The sequence below is a fragment of the Chenopodium quinoa genome, unplaced genomic scaffold (assembly GCF_001683475.1).
Source record: "Chenopodium quinoa cultivar QQ74 unplaced genomic scaffold, ASM168347v1, whole genome shotgun sequence".
NCBI classification, from domain to species: domain Eukaryota; kingdom Viridiplantae; phylum Streptophyta; class Magnoliopsida; order Caryophyllales; family Amaranthaceae; genus Chenopodium; species Chenopodium quinoa.
In genome coordinates this window covers 2,409,042-2,426,484 of record NW_018744290.1, presented here as the reverse complement: position 1 = coordinate 2,426,484, position 17,443 = coordinate 2,409,042, and the positions used below count along the sequence as shown (strand labels likewise).

The following is a 17,443-nucleotide window of genomic DNA, read 5'->3' as shown; positions in this document are numbered from 1 at the left end:
TTAGATTGTTTTTATAATTATTCAACATCCGTGCATTGCACGGGGTTTAATCTAATAATTTATATAAAGATGTACGATTGAGATTTAAAAATTGTAATAGCTACATAATTTAGGTAACTGTTATGATTAACACCTATGACATTAGGATTGCAACACATCACGTATGCACTCCATTCATATTTACCTAATTAATTTTTGTTCGTATGATAACTATAATAAGTCTCAAGTCTGTATAAACCCCACCAAAAGTAACGATGTCCCAATCTCTTGAAGATAAAAATAAAGTTTTCTTCTCCAATTATAATAGCCAGCATAGCATTAACACACAATAGTCATGGTCTTAATAATTGGCAGATTTCACACTAATAATTGCAATTAGTTGTAATAAATAGCTTTTGCTCATTAATTTTTTTTTTTAAAAAAAAAATGAAAAGAAAAGAAAAATTTGACTTTGAAAATGTTGTAAATAAGTTTTGAGTGTAAAACACAAGCCCAACCTTCCCATATCATAGTCAACATTGAATCCCCAGGAAAAAGACAGAGTATGCGGTAGTTATCTCCTTCATCACATGGATAAATAAGTACATTATATAGATTATCTCGTCACCCTTGTGCATCAAACATTCATTCACCCATACAAAATATCAAAGTTTGCTTAAATCACATTGGAGTTTCAGACTTTCAGTAGTAAAATAAAAACAGAAGCTTAGCAGCTGCAATGGCGGTCAGAGGAGCTGCAGTGACACCAAAGTCAGTTCTGCCAACGAATCTAACGCTTTCTTTCAGAAACAAAACTCACTCGAAGCAGGTTTGCTATTACTATTGTATTTTTACTACACCTTAAACTTGATTTTATTCTGTTCATGATCATATTGTACATATAAGTGATTTCCTATAAGCTTTTACAGCAGCAACAATATAAGTGTTGTCATTGCACTGAAAAGAGGGGTACTGTATCAGAAATGTGATGATTAAATTGACATACAAGTTGCATATAACAAATGATGGTGTTATTTTTGCAGATTTCTGTGAAAGTTTCGGCTAGCAGCTCAGACAAGAATGATCAAAGTAGTAACTCTAGTAAGTCAATAAGAAAAGAAGGAAATGGCTGGAAAATCGACTTCACCGGAGAAAAACCGCCCACCCCATTGTTGAACACTATCAATTATCCTTTGCACATGAAAAACCTATCTACTCAGGTAAGACAAATATTCTAGTTTCTGGCTTTCTGCTGTTATTGATTCTCACCGCTTCCTGTAACCGACAGGATCACTGAAAACAATGCAGATAGCTAGAGATGCATAATTTTATTTGTTAGTAGCTTATTTTATGCGATGAGCATGAAATCAGGCCCCTAAAAAAATATGTCCCCCTCCTCCCTTTGCTAATGAAACGCTTGTTGTTCAGGATCTTGAACAACTTGGTGCGGAGATAAGAGCTGAACTTGTGTACTCAGTGGCAAAGACAGGCGGGCACCTTAGTTCTAGCTTAGGGGTGGTGGATTTAACAGTAGCTCTACATCATGTATTCAACACGCCTGAAGACAAGATTATATGGGATGTTGGTCATCAGGTGAGAATTTTGGAACATATTGATTTGCTTTCAAACAATTTTGGAAAAAATTCAACTGAAGTTCATTTTCCAATAAAAATCAGGTTTCGAAATTCATTTTCATTTGTTTGTTGCATTACTAAAAAGTCAAAGAGAATTGGGTAATGGGAAATGGGAAATGAGGATAGGTTAAGAAAGGTTAGGCTTGGGAAACTATTTTGCATTTCACAATCTTATAAAATCATTTTACCCCTTCAATACCAAATGTTGATTTTCTAGGACAATGATTTCCTAGGAGAGGTTGAGAAAGGTTAGGATTAGGGAAACCACTTTTTAGGACAATGATTTTCTTGATTTCTTCCCATCCAAACACGGCCTGAAGTTATACAGCAGGAAAGTCAAGTTGCTTGACGATAGACAATCTATCTTTCCTCAATAAAGGCAAAGTTGACAACACAAACTGTAATGAAAATTGCAGGCATACGCACATAAAATTCTGACAGGAAGAAGATCTAAGATGAACACAATAAGGAAGACCTCAGGAATTGCAGGGTTTCCTAAAAGAGAAGAGAGTATCTATGATGCTTTTGGTGCAGGGCATAGTTCTACTAGCATATCTGCTGGTCTTGGTATGGTATTCTCATATTAGAGCACTGCAGTTTATCAGAAATACAAAGCATGTCACTTTACTGAAGAAATTATACAAATTTGCAGGTATGGCAGTTGCAAGAGATCTTTTACGGAAAAAAAATAATGTTATCTCAGTGATTGGGGATGGAGCAATGACTGCAGGACAGGCATATGAGGCTTTAAATAATGCAGGGTTCCTTGACACTAACCTGATTGTCATATTGAATGACAATAAGCAGGTTTCGTTGCCCACCGCAACACTTGATGGCCCTGCAACTCCTGTCGGGGCACTCAGTAGAACACTAGCAAAGCTTCAAGCATCTCCAAATTTCCGGAAATTACGTGAAGCAGCCAAGGTAGACATAAAACCCAGTAATAGCTTCAATGAGTTATCATTTTTCTTCATTTGTAGAAGCTGATATCTGACTTGTATTCCTCTATTGTTAAGGGCATAACAAAGCAAATTGGAGGGAAAACACACATGGTTGCGTCAAAAGTTGATGAATATGCAAGAGGCATGATTAGTAGTGCAGGATCAACTCTCTTTGAGGAACTTGGTTTATACTACATCGGACCAGTGGACGGGCATAGCATGGTAGACCTAGTCACCATATTGAAGCAAGTCAAGGAAGTTCCAGCACCAGTACCAGTTCTAATTCACGTAGTGACTGAGAAAGGAAAGGGGTATCCACCAGCAGAAGGAGCATCTGATAAAATGCATGGTGAGACTGCAAACTGAAACTATATCTCCTCTCACATGATAAAAAAGTGAACTTACATATGATTAACTGGACCGAATTTCCGTTTCTCTTACAATCAATCTTTTTAGGAGTTGTAAAATTTGATCCCAGATCAGGGGAGCAATTCAAGTCCAAATCCCCTACACAGTCATATACGCGGTACTTTGCCGAGTCATTGATAAAAGAAGCTGAAGGAGATGAGAAGATTGTGGCTGTTCATGCTGCAATGGGTGGAGGAACAGGTCTAAATTATTTCCAAAAGAGATTTCCAGATCGCTGCTTTGACGTGGGTATAGCAGAACAACATGCAGTAACATTTGCAGCAGGTTTGGCTACCGAGGGCCTCAAGCCTTTTTGCACCATCTACTCATCATTTCTACAGAGAGGATATGATCAGGTGAAACATCATATTGATCAAATATAAAACCCTTACTTTCACAGTTCCCCTGCTAATGGCTTGTCGCATATATGCAGGTAATACATGACGTAGATCTTCAGAAACTTCCAGTCAGATTCGCAATGGATAGAGCAGGTTTAGTGGGTGGAGATGGACCAACCCATTGTGGTGCATTCGATGTCACCTACATGGCCTGTTTGCCTAATATGGTTGTCATGGCTCCATCAGATGAAGCAGAGCTGATGCACATGGTTGCAACTGCAGCAGCTATTGATGACAGACCAAGTTGTTTCAGGTACCCGAGGGGAAATGGAATAGGAGTTGCCCTTCCTCTTGGAAATAAAGGAACACCACTTGAGGTTAGCACCAAAAACAACCACCTCGAAATTTAGTGAGAGCAAAAATATATGTACGGAATTAGTTCATCCAGAAAATTATACTTCGTATGTACTTAAGCACTACTAATATTTGCATCTACGTTCGATACTTGAACAGGTTGGAAAGGGAAGAATATTGAAAGAGGGGTGCAGGGTAGCATTGCTGGGATATGGATCTATTGTGCAAAAGTGCCTAGAAGCCTCAGTTTTGCTAAAATTTTGGGACATCTCAGTGACAGTAGCTGATGCAAGGTTCTGCAAACCTCTTGATGGTGATCTTATTAAACATCTAGCAAATGAACATGAAATACTCATAGTTGTTGAAGAGGGTTCTATAGGAGGTTTTTCATCTCATGTGTCGCACTTCCTCGGTCTGAATGGTATTTTGGATGGATCTCTTAAGGTGACTTTACAGGAAAAATATGAAAATTGAATTCCTCTGCCATGCCTTCTTTATTATTTTTTTTCCTATGCTTTACACTCACCCCATCTCATTCTACACAGCTAAGAGCGATCATCCTTCCTGATAGATACATTGACCATGGAGACTACGAAGATCAGTTGGAAGAAGCAGGATTGACTTCAAAACATATAGCTGCAACCGTGCTGTCAATGTTGGGAAAGCAAAAGGAAGCTCTTACACTTTAGGTTCAGAAAATAGGTGCGCAGAAATAAGTTGCCATCACATGTAAATCTATATATCTTAGAAGATTCGGTTATGGAATACCTACCTTGAGAATATTGTGGCCAATTTTGATTGTTTACCACGTTTGCCTTTGCCGATGTGCCCTTGTAGCATAAACAAGACATGTATTGTATTGATTACCCACACAGACACTACAAGAGATTAAAAAAAACAAAAAGTCAAAGAATAATCATGTGTCATAAAAATTATGATTATGAAATATTGAAACTATAAGTACTCCATAGAATTTCCCAGCAAGGCAAAATGATGATACTCCTGGAAAAGTAGCACAAAAATGACATAATTTAGTCTTCAGTAGTCTTCAACTGTAGGATTTTAAAAGCTATAAGAGGTGTGACTGTCTCATCTTGGTGCTAGGATTGGCTTAGGGTAATGCCCAGTGAAGGGAGAGGGCAGGGATCATGGTCGCACATTAAATATAACATCCAACCAAGAGATTGGCATGCGAAGAAATATAAGGTCAGATTTTATATGTATATCCATCTGATATTACATTCCCTTCTGATTTTCACCTCATCTATCTACGATAATTGCATTGGGAAAGTTACGTTAGTCAATTAAGTGACAGAACGAAAAGAGTTTGGGACCCAAAGTGGGATAAAGGTTAACTACCTGTTTGGAATTGAAACTCCAGTTCCTCACTATCCTTTTAAACAGAAATCAAACATGAACACAATAATTCTCCATTCTTGCTCCCCTGAAAATATAAGTAGGTTGACAGGCTAATTTCAAAAGCCCTCTAAGGTCACTAGTTGAGAACAGAAAAGCCACACATAGTCAGTAATGACACTTAAAAGTACACTAAAAAAATTAATACAGCATAGAGGGACCATAATATAGAGAACTGCATACCATACCTCTTTATTTGGAGCCCTTTCCCAAAAACATATAATGGTTAACTGAACTTCATGCAGCACCACAAGACCTAGCTAGGGTAGATCAATTAGCAGTGGGCTGATGTAACAAGGTGTTAAATCAATTTGTGAGACAACATAGCACTTTGCTACCTTCACTTACCAATTTTGTCATGATTAGATCACCAATAATCTTTGCAAGAGCAAACCCCATCCTTAAAATGGTGAAATCTCTTGGTATCTCTGGCAATTATCTCTCTCCCGACTACTTTTGTAACTAACTTTATCCAAGCATGGCAATCCCCACAAACTTTCAAATTTTTGTAAATCCTAATGCAGCTGGTTTTTTCAGAGGTCTTCCATAGGGAAAAGGCTATGGCTAGTTTCTCACTGTGATAGTACAAGGACCGCTCCTTCTCCTTCTCATCCAGGTTCTGTAGCACAAACTCAGTAGCTGGAACATACCCCAACTCCTTAACTTTCTTCATCAGTTCCTTTATTATATAATCTATTTCTTTAAAACTTGGTTCGGAGCAATTCCCTGCCATGAAAATGTAAACCTCTCCGCCTATGATCACCCAGCTCATAGCAGGACTCTTTTTCAGTCTATTCTCCCTGATTAAAGACTTTATGCCAACAACCTGATTCCAGTCACCTTTTGATGCATAAAGATTGGAGGATAGAACTAAGCTTACCTCGTCTTTAGGAGATATCTCGATTACTTTATTTAATATCCTCCCTGCCATGGTAATGTCTCCATGGAGTCTACACGCACTCAGCAGAGTCCTCCACAAAACAATATCTGGGTTATCAGCTTGATTTATTAGTGCTTCTGCCTCCTGAAGTCTTCCAGCACGTCCATAAATATCTACCATGCAAGCATAGTGTTCTTTAGTTATCTGAATATTATGATAGCCAAAAAAAGAGTCAAAGATGTGACGGCCTTCATCAACCAGCCCTGCATTGTCGCATGCTAACAGAACACTAACGAGGGTTACGTCATTGGGTTCAAGCCCCAAGTCATTCATTTGCTGAAAAAGCTCAAGTGTTTTGTGTTCAAAACCATTCTGAGCATAAGCATACATCATTGTGTTCACAAGCACCAAATCAAGGTCCAACAAGCCATCATAAACCAGCTTAGCAAGTTCCACACAACCACACCTCCCATAGAAATCAATCAGAGCAGCACCAATAAACTTATTTAAGTGTAAGCCTAATTTTAGTATAATGGTGTGGATTTGTTTCCCTTGATCAAGTGTTGCAAGGTTGGAGCATGCAACAAGAGCCCCAGACATGGTAAAACAGTTTGGAAGTACAGAGCTGCGCATCATTTGACAAAATTTGGATAGGGCAACTTCCTCTCTACCATTCTGCGAAAGACCAACAATAAGGGATGTCCAAGTCACCAAGTTTGGGTTAACAAGATGCTCAAAAACCTTAAGTGCATCATCAACCCTGCCACATTTCGAGTACATAGTCAGAAGTGAAGTCTGCGGAGAAACTCCAAACTCATGACCACATTTGATTATAAACCCATGTATTAACATGCCAAGACATGAATGCTTCAAGTTACCACAACTCACCAATAAGCTCGTAAAAGTGTACTCATTCGCCTTAACTCCTTCCTTAATCATCTGATTAAAAGCCTTCATTGCTTCACAATCTTCCCCATTTTGAACATAGCCAACAACTAAAGTAGTAAACAAGATCACATCTTTCTCCACAACTCGATCCGCTACCAAGTGAGCATTCCTCATTTGACCAAGCTTGGCATACATATCAACAAGGGCACTTCCAACAAACACATTCGAAACCTCCAACCCCAAAACAACCGCTTTCCCATGAGCTTTCTGGCCATCACAAACAAGACCCAGATCAGAAAACGCTTTCAAAACACAGGACAATGTAAAATCATCCGGACAAACTCCCTCAAACGCCATCCGTTTATACAAACCCACGGCTTCAGGACTCCTCTTATGCCTAATATAGCAAGAAATCATGGCATTCCAAGCAACTACATGTCTCTGAGGCAATTCGTCGAACAGTTGGTGTGCATAAACAAGGTTGCCAAGTTTTAAATACGCATTCATGAGCTTATTGCCTAATCTTAGGTAAGGAAAGCCATGATTTCTCATATGGGTATGAATGTTTCTAATTTCTTCTGTAGATTTTGAATTTTGGATGAGAGAGATGTAGTTCTCTGAGACTTGTTTGAGGTTTGTGACATTTGAATGCAATGAAATGCCCAATTGTTTTAGGATTTGAGTAGAAGATGAATTTACTTTTTCGATGATTGGTTTGGTTTTAATTTGATTGAAAGTGTTGGTTTGTAGAGGTCTCACAAATTTCGAAGGTTTTACCCACCATTTCAAACCATTCATGACTTGTTGGGGTGATTTGTTATGACTATTTGGAGCACGAAGAAGCCGGTTTTGTCGAGGTGGGATTTGATAATCAGGAATTGATTTTGGTCGAGTTTTGTGTGCTTGAGAGATAGAAGAATCAATGCAGCATCAGTAATTTCTTTTAGTTCGTCTGGTTTTTCGAAGTGGGGGCTGCGTTTTGATCCATTCTTGTTGGTAAAAACAGGGGATTTTTTAGGAAGTGTATATATAACAGAAAAAACGGTATTGTAAATTATGGAGAGAAAAATTCATCAAATTTTTTGACGAAAACCGCAGCTTAGCACATATTATTAAATCACCAAGTGTTCAATACAATCACATAAAGCCCCCTGAATTTCAGGTGGGTAACTCTTCAAGCCAAACACGATATTCACTAAAATTGAAACTCAACTTTGCTAAGCTATGGGCAACAATATTACCCGACCTTCTAACAAATGAAAAAACACAACTCTGACAGCTACTAGCAAGCAGCAGAATATCCCTCACCAAATTTCCAAAAGAACAAGGAGATATGGAGCCCTTCTTCATATGGTGGAACAACTAAATGTTATCAGTTTCTAGAATGAAATTCCTGAAGCCCGCTTCCATGGCTATCTTAAGGCTTGATCTCATAGCAATCGCTTCACCAACAGCAACATCTACCTTCCCAAGCTCTGTCGAACAGAAGACTACCACAGCAGCCCCCTCCTCATCCCCAAGATCCCACCAATTCCCAGCAAATGACCCTGGAAGGCTGCGTCTGTATTCAGCTTATACAGACCAGCAGCAGGAGCCTTCCAACTTGAACTGAAATGCTGCACTTGCGTCACCACAGCAGCCTTCACATTAGCTTCTTCAAACTCTCCCACCAAGCACATTGTCTTATGAAGAATGTCAGCCTCCCTCTTCTCTTTTTTATCAAAAACCCATACATTACGTTTTAACCAAATTCCCCACGCCAGACACCAAAAAATATCCCACCATTTAGTCTCCTTGATCTTTCCATACATCAGATTGCACCAACCTCGACAGCCATCATAATCAAGAGCACTTGTGTCAAGCCACAGGACAGAATGTCTCCAAATAGAGGAGGCTGCTGGGCAGAAGAGGAGCATATGAGCAGTAGTTTCCTCCCCCTCCCCACACATAGGACATTCATACCCCTAGCCATCAAACGACTCATAACAGGCAGCCCCTCCCTCACACTTCTCCACGCAAATAATTTGATCTTTGGTGGAATACGGGCATGCCAAATACTCTTCCAATTAAAATCTACATGCCCATTTGACGAGGTTGTCTTATCCCTTACCTCTTCTTCGACCATAAGCACTCTTTACGCTGTAAAAACCATCTTTCGAGTGATGCCAAGACCAAACATCTTCCTCATCAAACAGAGGTACTGGAATACTACAAATATTATCATTTTCCCGCTGAGAGAATAACTCAGAGAGAGTAGTCAAATTCCAGCTCTTATTTTCCCATAAATCCTTGACATACATCGGAACATCACTACCATCCCTCTTTGGTGACAGAATTCGGAACTTTGGGAGATTAGGCACCCATGGGTCTTCCCAAATACGGACACTACTTTCCCCACCAATAGTCTTTATAGCACCCTTCTCAATCACCTCTCTAGCACTTAGAATCGATCTCCAAGCAAAGCTCATATTTGGGACAGCTTTAGCATCAAAGAAAGTTGAGGTAGGAAAATATTTACCCTTAAGCACCCGAGACATAAGCGATTCCTTGTTACTCAAAATTCTCCACGCTTGTTTTGCTAACATAGCCTTGTTAAAAATCCTCATATTTCTAAAACCCAATCTTCCCTGATTTTTTGCACGGAGCATCTCATCCCATCCTACCCAACTCATCTTCCGTTCATCTCCTTTTTGCCCCAAAAGAAACTCCTACACAATTTTTCTATCTCGATTAGGATGCCAACGGGAATAGAAAAGCATTGCATAGCATAAGTGGGGATAGCTTGCGCCACTGATTTGATGAGAATTTCCCTACTCGCTTGAGAAAGATAACTACCTTTCCAACCTTTGAGCTTCTTCCAAACTCTATCCTGAATACTCTAAAAAATTTGTTTCTTAGAACTTCCAATGTAAGTCGGAAGGCCTAAGTATTTGCCATGTCCCTCGATAGCCTTAAATGCTAACTTCATGTGAAGCATATTTTTCTTCTCAAGATCAATGTTTCGGCTAAAGGACACCTCTGATTTTTCCATATTCAGTTTCTGGCCCGACGCTACCTCATAGGTCGACAGAATATCAAGCACTTTGTCACTTTCCTCCTCATTAGCTCGTATAAACAACAGACTATCATCGCAAAAAAACAGGTGAGAAATTGGCTCAACATGCCTCCCAATCTTGACTTTATGAATAAGCTTTTTCTTTTCCGCATCCCGAAGAAAGAGCAGATAAACCTTCCGCACAAGGAGATAACGGATCTCCGTGTTGCAACCCCTACTTGGTCTAAAGGCCCGAGACGGCTGCCCATTCACTAGAACATCAAAAGAAGCCGATGAAACACATCTCATAATATTCTTCACATAAGGCTCCAGAAAGCCAAATTTCATCATCATTTTTTCCGGAAAGACCCATTTAACTCTGTCATAGGCTTTACTTATATCCAATTTTAACCCCATATATCCTTTCTTCCCACTTTTTTTTTTTCCGCAAAAAATGAAAGCACTCATAAGCCACCAAAATGTTGTCTGTAATTAGTCTACTAGGAACAAAACCACTCTGAGACTCACTAATAATACATGGCAGAATTTTTTTAAGTCTGTTTGCCAACACCTTCGACACAATTTTATACAGAACATTACACAAACTAATAGGTGTATAGTCAACCGGAGACTCACACTCTTTTTTTTTCAGAATTAAAACAATGTGCGTCTGATTAATAAAACCTATATCACTACCATTGTTCAAAATATTTAGAGTACTTTCTACTACATCACTTCCGACAACATTCCAGAATTTTTGGAAAAAGATAGCAGACATACCATCAGGGTCAGGGGCCTTATTGGGATGCATCTGGAAAAGGGCCGAACTTCCTCACCAACGAAAGGAGCTGCAAGTTCTGCAAACTGAGCTTCTGAAACTACGGAATCCACTTTCTCAATCACAGCATCCGTATCACATTGTCCACCTGATGAAAATAATCATCAAAATGGCGCACAAAAACTTCTGAAATTTTCTCTTCATCTTGAAAAAAGTTACCAGTCGCATCCTTCACTTCTCGTATGTGATTTCTCGATTTTCTTTGACTAGCTTTTGTGTGAAAAAATGTAGTATTTTTATCACCATTTTTAAGCCAATCCTGTCTACTTTGTTGCCTCCAATATGCCTCATCCCTTCTCTCCAACTCATCCATTCTATCATCCAAAGCTCGTATTTGAGCTATGATCTCCTCTGTTTGTGTCTCTCCTATAAGACTCTCCATCGTAGCCCTGCAACCCTTCATTTCTTTCACAAAATCACCAAATTAATTCTACTCTAAGCACTCAAATTTATCGAGGTGTGAGCAATTTTCGAACAAATGTCACCACCCCAATTCCACACATCCTTCACTGTGTCTCCACAAGTTTCATCTCGAAGCCACATTTCTTCAAACCTGTATTTTTTTACTTTTTTTTTCTTTCTTATTTTTCCCACACCTTCGTTAATACATAGCAGAGTGGGCAAGTGGTCCGACTTCCTCTTCGATAAATGCATCACAAACGATCCAGGGAAGAGATCCTTCCATGTTTTGTTTGCTAAGAAACGATCGAGACGCTCCTGCACATTGCGATCACCACCTTGATTGTTAGTCCATGTAAAGTCGTGACCCACAAAACCCAGATCCACTAACTCACAAGACTCCACTGCTTCTCTAAAAATATCAGCCTTTACCATACGAAAGTCATTACCTCCTTGTTTCTCACTCGACATCAGCATCAAATTGAAGTCACCCCAACAAATCCATGGAATGTTCGGGTTACTCCTAATACTTTCTAGCAAAGTGCGAGTCAGGTGCTTTTTCTCAGCTTCCGGATTTTCATATATTCCAGTAAATCTCTAGCCTTGCTTACAAGATTTTTTGACCCATGAGTCAATATGGTGTAAAGAGTACAACTTAATTTCCACCCCTAAAGTATCCTTCCATAACAGAGCTAGCCCTCCACTTCGTTTCCTTCCCTCCCCTTCACAACTAACAGCAAGAAGATTATTAAAATAAAGCTTATTTTTTACTCTTTCCATCTCATGACTTTTTAACCTCAATTCCGACAAACAAATGATTTGGGGTTTTTCAAGAAAAGCCCACATTTTTCACTGCATTTATCGCTGTGGTACTCTCCAAACCTCTACAATTCCACGACAGGACGTAATTCATTGTTCACCGAGAGTCCATAGTGTGAGACCGCCACGTTTTGATTAGAGATTGCAACCTTTCACTTCTAGCTCATAGTATCAATTTCATCTCCATCTACGACCATCTCAAACTCCTCATATACCTCTTCACGTACCCCCTTTTACCACCACTCAACAACTTTCCTTCCCCAACCCCTTGTTGTCACTCTTTATAATATTGACCTTCCTAAGCCCTTTCCCCTTTTCTCCAGCCTTAGTAACACCCTCCTTCTTTTCACCCATCACACTAGTCTTTCTATCTTTCTCTCCAGTCTCACTTGCTATCACATGATCTGCATTAAAGTCATTATGCTCCCTAGTGTCCATCATCATCACTCCCTTTTTACTAATAATGTCATCTAAGCCCTCCCTAGCTTTCCCCTCCTTGCTCCCTCCTGCACTCTCCCCACTTCTCTCCACATTGACCCCTTTTTTTATCTCCCCTTCTCCTCCTGAGCTTAAAATCGAGGGAGCAACCTCACTCTCTTCGCACATCGATGTACCTATTGTTCTCAGCACTAGCTTTTTCCCACTGTTATCCAACACCGCAAGAAGTTCAGCCTCCTTATTCTTCAATAAACCTTCCTTTCTTCAACATCATGAACAGTCAGAGAGGAAAAAGCAAGTTTTCTAGCAGCCCCAACCAATCCCAACTTAATAACATCCGGGTCATTATAGGTAGGAATTTTCTTCGATAATGCTGAACTTTTTAGTCGCTCAACCCAAGTCTTCTCAATTTCACGTTCAGCTATATCAATTCTGAGTTTCTTTTTTGGAGATGCTCGTAGCCACGGCCCATACTGGTACACCATCTTCTCCACATCCCCTTTCGCTTGCTCCTTGAACTGGCATTCTCTCTCTGTGTGTTCAAGTCTACTACAGAAAGAGCAAAAATCTACAAGCCTCTCATACTTAATATCCACCCAACGAGACTTATTTTGCCCCATAGCTAGAAAAAGTCCTCTTCGCAGTGGCTTATTGATATCCACAAGGACTTTGATGCGCAAACTATCTCCCCACTCTAGGGGATCAGAATCATCTGCCTCTAGAAAGCCCCCCAAAAACTCCCCCACATCATACATTACTTCCAGGGATCGTTTATTTAGAGGCACATCTAGTAATCTAACCCACATAGGGGTCTGCTTGAAGACGATTTCAGACGGTTGTTTGTCACCAATTACTTCTTGCAAAAGGTCTCGTCAAAAAACCGTGGTCTACCTTCAAGAACACGTTATCTTCCTCACATAAGAATTGAAAAACGAATAAATTTGTTTCAACTACCCCAATTGCGAATTTCTGTTTCAACCTCCATACATTCGCCAAGGTTCTCTTCATTGCTTCAAGAATGTAGGGTTTCACTGTCCATAGTTTTCCTACCAGAGTGAGATTTATTTTGGCTTTAGTATCATCGCTAACAATTTCTATGTAATCACCCCCTAACACCACACCTTCTTCATCAGTTAAACGCAGTTTTTTCCCAATCCTTCACCAGATCGTCCCCCGTTATTCACACCATAATCAGAATCCAGGGAGTTTGGCCTTTGAAAAATTGAAAATTGATCAAGATTGGTAGCAAAAGGGAGATGCAACGCACAAAACCCCTAACTCGGGACTTACTTTTGATATCTTATTAAATTCATCAAAAATATTACAAATAAACTAACGTGGAATTATCAATTGATAAACCTTGGAAATATCCGATTTTAAAGACGTCCTGTATATTTTTTTATATTTTTTTTGACACACTGTATAATATTTCTTTTAATGCTAAAAAGAAGAATTATTTTTGTCTTCAAAAGAGAAATAAAAATATTTCCTTTTTTTGTTTATGGGATGAAATTTGGGAAACATTACAATTACATAAGTGATATCAGTATTCATATGTGTCTGTTATACATGTTAGATATGTATGTTGAATAATTTAGAGTATGGAGACTAATCTCATGGTTGTTAGATTAATTTGCTTAGGTAATGGTGTAGCAAATTAATTGACAATAGAGTTAAAGCAAAATGATCCCAATGCTGGAAACTGGCTGCTTCGTTGCTCGATCGGGCTGCCGAGTTTGATCGGGCCCGCATGCAGTTAGAGAGGAAAAAACTGCCTGATCGGGCCCGACCTTTTGATGGGTTGACACTGCTAGTTTTTTGGCAGTTACTTTTCTTGATTTGCTTTATGTATAAATATACTTGGGGGGCATTTGGTTAGGAAAATGAAAACGGAGTGTAAATGAAACAAATAAGAGGGGAAAAGGAATTATTTAGCTATTACCTTTTTATTTGTTTGGTTTAATCATTGAAAGGGTATATTTGTTTATAGGAGGGTAAGGGTATTTGTTACCCCAAGTTTTTGAGAGTTAACAAATGAGGGGTTAACCATTACCCTTATGTAATGGTAATTGTTACCATGCCTTCTAACCAAACACATAATAACGATATCATTTTAATCGAATTTGTTTCCAATTCAAAAAATACACCAACCAAACGCCCCCTTTATGTGATGTGATTTGACCGATGAAAAATGAGTGGAACTTCTCCTTTTTCCATTCTCTGATTTGCTTTATACTTCAAGAAATTAGTTTATCTATTTTTCTTGAGAAACCTTTTACATTTCATTTATCATCATCATAAATTATCAAAGTTTGTTTCCATTAGATCACAAATATACTACACACTGTTGTAAAAATTAGGGTCGAAATATTACTTTGGGAAAGTGATTTTGTTCACGCCTTGAAATGTTTAAATTTGTCTGATTTCGTTCCATTTTTTGTGACCCGGTAAACCAATTCCCCAACAAGATACGAGACATGCCTATTTCGAGGACTTTTGTAGTACATTACTTTGGTTTAGGCTAGCTCAAGTCCTAGAGATTGATTTGTACTGTATGAGTTTCAAATTCAAGGAATTTAAGGGTCAAAACTGAATGAGAATATAGGACACATTGTCACATTAGTATCGAGTAGAGATCTGACAAGAAATTTCTCTTTCTTAATATATTTAGATCATGTATCATCCTTACAAACTGTGTTAAAAATAGACAAATTCATCAAACTCTGGCAATATCTACAGATGTCTAGAAAGCTGCAAGAAGGCTCTTCATGATTCTGGGCTCACCAAGCGGCACCTTGTTTTTGAGGGCTCCTTTCCTAGTAGCTCTGAAAGTTAAAGGGCCAGAGTCATTGCTGCCTGTTATTACTTGACAATCAATGTACACTTGAACCTGTGTCTTCCCATCCATCGTCGATTTCCACAAAGCCTAGCCTTACCCCTCCTTTCAATCTTGTCAACCTGTGATAAACATACCATATTAGACAGGTTTTTTTGACAAGAAATTTGAAGAACTAGCTCCTATGCCAGGATATTACACGCTACAGTGTGAAATTTGCACGTGTTTCATGAATGTTTGTAGTTAGTGCATATATCTCACACTCATAGCAGGTGAATGGCACATGCCTGTGAATGCATAACACTCCGCATCAGGGTAAAGGGCTTTCACTTTCTGCTACCAATGACAAGTATTACACCTTCTGTGAAAATGTTGCTTTATGGCCTCAAGTTGTTCATTCTCTGCCAATACTGCCGTGATGGCTAATCAAAAGAAGTTTGCGGTTATCCCTTATGGTATGAATTGAACCAGAGTGTAGTTGACTTAATTGCTGAGATGTCTAGTTTTGGGATTGGAGAACTCACATTTAAGTATTCAGGTGTTCCGGTCAGTGCCAATAAAGTAACTCCGCTAATGATTGTGATCGTATGATCGAGAAGATGATAGCAAGATTCAAGGTATGGAGTTCAAGGGATCTTCCCTCTGCTGGTCGCCTACGGTTAGTGTATTTTGTGCTTATGAGCATCAACTTCTATTGAGGGCCGATCATTATTGTATCTTGAAGAGGATAAAGACAAGGTGACAGTAATAATCCGGGCTCTATTGCCTGGAAGGCTGGAACAGTTTGTTTTGGTTAAGTGTCGTGGTTGGAGTGTAAGTTCAAGACTTTAGTTGAGTTTGACCTTAGTCAATTATCATATTACCCATTACATAAATAATCCTTGAGACTTGGTCTCTAGTCTCTACCACCAGCATCATATCACGTATTGACGTACGCGACTCATGATACACTAGTCTAACACTACGAATAAAAACATGTCAAATGTGCCCGAGAGAAAATAAAAGACCATATTATCCTATGTAAACAAGATTTTTTTTACAGGTAAGGTACACGGGGAGCCCCTCCTATCACAAGAGGGAAGGGATGAGGTTCGAACCCCCGTCACATGCATGGGGGGAGATGGAGGGACTCCTAGATCCTCTCAAAGGATATACCATTATGTAAAATATAATGAGAGGTATATATAATTATAAATGACTTTAGGTAGAAAATTCAACAATGGACACCAACACCACAATATTTCAATTGAAATTAAGGGCTTAGGGTTAGGTTTAATACTTTGCATAAATAAAATCAAAGGTAAAATTGTACATTCAAGTGTGCAATAATGAGAGGTATAATTGTAAATGGCATAGTGCAGAAATGCAAGGCTTAAGGTTAGGATTTTAAATTGGGTAAGCATTTTACGCATAAGATTTAGGGCCATCATTTATCAATTAGGGTTTAGGGTTTAGGATTAAGATTTAGGGGAGGTTTAGGAGTTAGAATTAGGGTTATGGTTTAAAGTTTAGGGTTAGAATTGGTGTTAAGGATTAAGCATTAAGGGTTTACGCTTTGGGGTTTAATAATAGGATTAAAGGGTTAAGCATTTAGGGGGATTAAGGGTTATGGGTTTAGGGTTTAGGGTTAGGGTGGGTTAGGGTTTAGGGTTTAGGATTAGGGTTAGGGTTGGGTTTAGGCTTTAGGGTTTAGGGTGGTTTAGGGTTAGGGGTTAGGGTTTAGGGTTTAGGGTTTAGGGTGGTTTAGGGTTAGGGGTTAGGGGTTAGGGTTTAGGGTTTCTTGTTATTTTGAAAAATCGATAAAATAGAAAACTGGTTAAATTGAGATTCAAAAATGGAAAGAAAATTCGTTCGAAAATCAGATGGAAAAATAAAGATTTGTTTGATACCAATTCACCGTTTTTTTTTGGGAGGAGAATTTCAAAAATCGAATCAATAGAATAACAAGAAAGAAAAAATAAAGTATATTTTTTAAACAAAGAGTTTTAAATCCAGCCATTAGTATGGTTCAGTGACTCACCCAGGAAGAAACAGTTCTAAATCCAGCCATTAGTATTCAAAAAAAATCAGAAACAGGGGAATTAAACAAAAATCAGAAACAGGGGAATTAAACAAAATTCAGAAACAGTAATTGGAACAAATAAGAAATCAGAGGAAAAAAAGATGTGAAAGAGGGATAATTAAACAAAAAGAAAATCACCATATTTATTGGAGTGAATGATTGGGGGAAAATTCGAAACA

At 38.8% G+C, this 17,443-nt stretch overlaps 2 protein-coding genes across 5 annotated transcripts; one reads left to right on the top strand and one right to left on the bottom strand.

Moving 5' to 3' along the window:
• The first annotated feature begins 403 nt into the window (after positions 1–403).
• LOC110695265 (probable 1-deoxy-D-xylulose-5-phosphate synthase 2, chloroplastic) lies at positions 404–4,528 on the top strand. Its single transcript, XM_021872518.1, has 10 exons — positions 404–808; positions 1,023–1,199; positions 1,408–1,572; positions 2,030–2,180; positions 2,266–2,537; positions 2,630–2,903; positions 3,011–3,318; positions 3,396–3,677; positions 3,814–4,098; positions 4,200–4,528. Exons 1-10 carry the CDS (start codon positions 719–721, stop codon positions 4,341–4,343), a joined length of 2,148 nt encoding a protein of 715 aa, XP_021728210.1. The 5' UTR covers positions 404–718; the 3' UTR covers positions 4,344–4,528.
• LOC110695263 (pentatricopeptide repeat-containing protein At5g65570-like) lies at positions 4,427–8,587 on the bottom strand. Of its 4 annotated transcripts, XM_021872517.1 has the most exons (4): positions 5,419–8,587; positions 5,259–5,326; positions 5,014–5,149; positions 4,427–4,532 (listed from the first exon to the last, which is right to left on the bottom strand). In XM_021872517.1, the coding sequence occupies exon 1, from the start codon at positions 7,634–7,636 to the stop codon at positions 5,438–5,440; it is 2,199 nt and encodes a 732-aa protein (XP_021728209.1). In that variant the 5' UTR covers positions 7,637–8,587; the 3' UTR covers positions 4,427–4,532; positions 5,014–5,149; positions 5,259–5,326; positions 5,419–5,437. The 4 variants fall into 4 exon arrangements, with proteins under 4 accessions (XP_021728209.1, XP_021728207.1, XP_021728208.1 ...); XM_021872515.1 differs by having other exon boundaries at positions 5,259–8,587; XM_021872516.1 differs by having other exon boundaries at positions 5,014–5,326.
• Between the last annotated feature and the right edge of the window lie 8,856 nt (positions 8,588–17,443).